Raw genomic sequence first — 5,388 nt, 5'->3', positions numbered from 1 at the left:
ACTCATATGTGGCTGCAAGTTTCAAGTCAGTTTCAACACGAACGAGGCACAGCCGCCATGTTGATGTACTTTGACCTTGAAAACTAAAAATAAACTACTAAAATTCAATACTTGTGATAAAAATTACAATACAATGCATATTGTACACATCTGAAGAAAAACGAAATTCAGGTTTCCAGTTTTAATTAATTGCCAGTCTTGTCTTGTCATGCGAGATTTACAAATTCTCGTCTTAACTCGTTGTAAGTGCACTTACACGTGATGTGGAGCAGCAATGGCTGCTCGGTTTCTGATTGTGAAAATAGGACACGGATGTAATTTGTTTTCTGGATGACTATAGTTGCATTTCATCGATGGGATCCCACATTTTAGACATCCTTCGTCAAGGAATCTGGGCATCCGTGACCGGAGGATGGTTCTACGATCCCCAGCACAATGTATTTTGCAACACGGTGCACCTCTATCTCTGGATGTTTCTGCTGGCATTGCCGTTCGTTCTTTACCTTGTGAGTTCGATTGCTGATTTACTCTGTCCTGTGGCAGTGGATTAATTAGTGATCGTTCACAAGTAGATAAAACACTTTATTTAATCTTGTAGCATTATACTTGCAGACTATAACATGCATTAATATTGTGGCGCATTTAAATTAATCATATAATCAATGCTCATTTATTGACTTCTTGTCCAGGCAATATATGAATAATTAGAACAATACTATCGGAAACTGTACTTATCACCAGTGCAGTAATAGATTGTAGGATTTTATTCGTATAAAGACAACAAAATTGCATGAATAAACCTTAATTAATTATTTCAAGTGACAGCAGAAAGGATTTTGTGAAACTGAAGGAGTCATCAAAATTAAAATTATCAAAAGTAACTTGGAAGAATACTATCACTAGTAATAGTAGTATCAGTATTCAGATGCCAAAATAGCAGTTTCAATAGTACAAGTATATAATACATACACTGATACAGTATACATATATATGTGTATACACGTTCATGTGTATGTGTGTTCGCACATGCGTGTGTGTTTGTGTGTGTGTGTGCGTGTGCGTGCATGCATGTGCACGCGTGTGTGTGTGTTTGTGTATGTGTGTGTTTGTGTATGTGTGTGTTTGTGTATGTGTGTGTGAGTGTGTGCTACTGTGCGCAATATTGTGTACACATGTGATCAGCATGTTTGTGTGTGTGTGTGTATGTTAGAATGTGTGTATAAATTTGTGTGTCTGTAGTGTCAAGTAATAGTACTAGTAGTTTTAGTAGTAGCTGCACTTCCAGCAGCAGTAGTCATAGTGGTAGTGTGTATTTGAATAAAATTGTCTATATTCTGTACAATAACAGGACCAGTATACACTTGTCCGTGGGCCAGTGTTGGATATGTAGTGTCCTAGCCAATCAAAATAAATCATATAAAATGTGGCTTCTGTAAGTGTGTCAGTTACTGGGATGCCATGTAAAGTAAACCATTCTGAAATTTCTATATCAGTTTTGTAATCCATTGACTACTGGATCCTGCCTATCAGCTGTTCTTTATTTCTTTAAAAAAACAACAATATCACAGTCGATAAGCTTTTAATGACATCAGTTGATCGACTGGTACACAAGCTCTGTTATTTGGTTTATTGATGTCGTTTTGAATGTTCACTATAATTGTAAAAGTGTTAATAAACATTACTATTATGCAGTGTGTGTGTGTGTGTGTGTGTGTGTGTGTGTGTGTGTGTGTGTGTGTTCACATTTTGGTGTGTGAAGGTAACATTGATGTGTAATGTGTTATCATTTATGTAAACAAAAGCATTTGGTGTAGAACCTAGAGCAGATTTCTGGATAGTGTGCAATAGATTATATTGATTGACAAGAGATAAGCCAATGATCTGAATGAGTAGGTGGGTTAATCACTTAATGTATTTAAGTTTAAAGAAAGAACTGAACAACTTTAAAAAGCATATTAAACTATTATGTAATGTGTACACATGTATTATACACATTGTGTGGAATTAATACTTTTTTGCATAGTTGTATCATGAATGTATGATGTTGTATCTTCTGTGCAAGTTGTTAGTTGAAATCTGCTTTCATGTAATAATTCTTCATGAATAAAAAAAACAAAGAGAACTGTACCAGGAGAAAGAAAAAAAGGAAAAAAAGAAAACCAACAGCAGCACCCAAACAAAAACAACACATCATCTGGACATGACACTGTGTATGACCTGATTTTTTCTGTGGTCATGTTTCGTAAATTGCTCTCTCTCTCTCTCTCTCTCTCTCTCTCTCTCTTCAGTATCTCTCCTTTCCTTCCTATCTTTTTCTTTCTCATGCACATGTGTTTGCTCGACCAAGTACTTTAATTAATACTTCTGTGTGTGTGTGTGCACTATGTCAGTGTGTGTGTGTGTGTGTGTGTGTGTGTGTGTGTGTGTGTGTGTGTGTGTGTTTTATACCTTTAAATTTTTTTTAATTATATATTATTGATCATATTCTATTTCAGTATCTGTCTGTCTATATGATTATCTATCAGTCTATCTTGATCTATCTGTCTTTCTGTCTGTCTGTTTCTCTCTCTCTGTATCTCTCTCTGGATTATATAAACTATGTATGTGTGTACATTTTCCTATTTTGTAAGTGCAGGGTGAAAACAGGTGATCATGGACTTCCTGTCTAACAAACAAACAAAATAATTAACATAGCAAAACAAAACAAAAAACAACAACAACAAAAGAAAAGAAAGATTTCTTGATCCCCTCTCTCTCTTTCTCTCAGTCTCACTCTCTCTCTCTCTCTCTCAGTTCTGTCTCTTTCTGTCTCTGTCTCTCTGTTCCTTTCTCAGTTCCTGACTTCTTCTTCTTCTTCTCTCTCTCAGTGACGCACACACACACACACACACACACACACACACACACACACACACACACACACACACACACACACACACACACACGCTCTCTGTCTCTCTTGCTCTTTCTTCTCTGATCATTCCCATAAACTTGAACCTGAAGACATGATAATGATTAAATTAGAAATAAATAATTAATAAATAATTATAAATGATGAAAATCATTAACATTTTCAGTTATAAATCAAAGTGATCTAGGATTAAATTATTTTAAAATGGGGTCAGTGCACCATCACCACTAATAGTGACCAGGATTTGTTGTTACACATTTGACAATTGACAATGAAAAAATATAACACTGCTGTATTTAAAAAACAACAACTATTTTTTTAATTGTATTAATTTAAAAATACATAAATTTATGAACTTGGGAGTAGTGGGTGTAAAATTAAAATGCAGAAATAATTTCCACTTTATAACTGTACCAGTATGTTCAGGAGAATGTTATGAAAATAATTTAGAAAATTACTGGGAGAGTGTCATTGTGACCATGTCTGTATCATTTTATTATCTTATTGGAAATGTTGTATTCACTTCATTTTGTAATCAGAATATTTGAGAAAAAAAAGTATTTCTGTTAAAATTTAATTGAAACTGAAACTAAGGCCTATTTTTCCTGTCCAGAGAGAGAGGAGAAAAAAGGGTGTTTTTCCTGCACTTTGGGGATGCTCACTCCCTGGGAGGCGCAGCCCGAATAATGCATAGAGCAGTCTGATGTGACAATAACTGAATAAGCATGACGATACTATGAAATACAGTACAGTAGAGTACAGTTGAGTACAGTGCAGTACATGTACAATACAATGCAAATTACTACACAATGCAATACACATTATACAGTGATGATTTTAAAAAGGTAGTGCTGCATTGTGGTGATGTTTCCTCTCTGGGAAGAGCAGTCTGAATTTCACACACAGCAATCTGTGACAGTAAGTAATATTACAACGCAACATAACACTACACAACACAATGCCACACAACACAACAACATATGACATTTTTGTTTCAGACCTTGACCCCCACCATACTAGTATGGGGTCTCTACTGTGGAGTGGTGGGGGTCATCTTCACTTTCATCAAAGTCTTCAACTTCAAACTGCACCACATCTTCAACACTGGGGAGGTGGTTGAGGAGGATGCTGCTTCCGAGAGTCGAGCTTCTGCTGAGGCTGTTGGGAAAACACCAGAAAACAGGTAATGATGGGATAACAGTAATAATAATGATAATGATGATAAAATTGATGATTATTATTATAATATTAAGTGATTATGATAATAATAATAGTAATGATAATAGATAATAATAATGAGGAAAAGAATAGTAATAACATTGATAATGACAATAATGATGATAATCATAGTAATGATAATAATGATAATTTGAAAAAGAAAGATAATAACAATAACTGAATAAGGTTTTAAAATGTGCTGTACCTTCTTAGCAGAGATGACCAGTGAGCTAGCAGTTCACATTGATATGGGGGAAAGAAAGACAACACAATAAATGAATCATCAAGACTCATAAACAAGACAAATGGTACAATGTTGATCATTTGGAGTTTGATGATTTTTTTAAAAGTTACTAGGCAATAGGCTCTACAGATGTTCTAAATTCTATTCACTAATGCTTCTAGTGATTTAAACAATGGGTGACAAGAACTAGTCAGTGTAGGCAGAGGTACCACTTGTCTGGAATTTTGGATTGGAAAATTTATGTTTTGTCTGTGTCATGATTTGGTGAGATTTTTTGGTGTGTGTGTGTGTGTGTATGCGTGCATGCGTGCGTGAGAGAGAGGGAGAGAGAGAGAGAGAACTCACTAATAATCATACAGATGTTTATTGTGTAATTTACTGGTACATCTAATCTGACAGTGTTCCACAACAAACAAGATCACAGACATTCTGTTTTTGCCTTGCTATTCTTGCTGACAGATATATGCATTTTTCCACTTGTTTATTTATTGCAAGAGCACTGACATTTGCACTGTTGTACCTTTCAGGAGCGAGAAGGGGGAGGCCTATGAAATGAGTGTACTGACCCCAGCTGGCGACTTCGTTCCTGATGGCAAAGGGGATGCTGGGGAAGATAAAGGCCGTTCGGAGACGGAGGGGATGCTTCCATTGCCTGATGTTTCTAAAGGTTACAAAAAAAAAGAAGAAAAGGAAAACAAATGTGTACATGTATTAGTGTTGTTTGGTTGGGTTGTTTTCTATTAGTGACAGCCCAGATGAAGCTTTAATAGGGGAAACTTTGTTGTAATAAAAAGCTAGTAGCATGACTGACAGGCTGTGTTCTCTTATTTTTATATATTAATCAATGTATCTTCTTATAAAATTTAATTGAATGGTACACAAAAAACATATTTCTTAGTATATAAGTGTGTGTAAGTGCGTATGCGCTAGATAATACAATTCCATAGAAGCTGTTGAAACAACTTGACAGTAATGTTTTATGTCTTAAAAATAAAAGAATATTTTTAAGAGAAGG

General features: G+C 35.2%; 1 protein-coding gene across 1 annotated transcript in view; it reads left to right on the top strand.

The window, feature by feature from the left end:
* Nucleotides 1-287: 287 nt before the first annotated feature.
* Nucleotides 288-5,388, top strand: part of LOC143296604 (pecanex-like protein 1) — a 54,854-nt gene continuing 49,753 nt past the window's right edge. Inside the window, exons 1-3 of the mRNA XM_076608632.1 lie at nt 288-506; nt 3,910-4,094; nt 4,901-5,040. Coding sequence (XP_076464747.1) covers nt 354-506; nt 3,910-4,094; nt 4,901-5,040 — 478 coding nt within the window. The 5' untranslated portion in view covers nt 288-353. The remainder of the gene's footprint in view (nt 507-3,909; nt 4,095-4,900; nt 5,041-5,388) is intronic.

This window comes from Babylonia areolata, chromosome 21 (assembly GCF_041734735.1).
Source record: "Babylonia areolata isolate BAREFJ2019XMU chromosome 21, ASM4173473v1, whole genome shotgun sequence".
In the NCBI taxonomy this organism is placed as follows: domain Eukaryota; kingdom Metazoa; phylum Mollusca; class Gastropoda; order Neogastropoda; family Buccinidae; genus Babylonia; species Babylonia areolata.
This window is presented reverse-complemented; position numbering and strand designations above follow the sequence as displayed.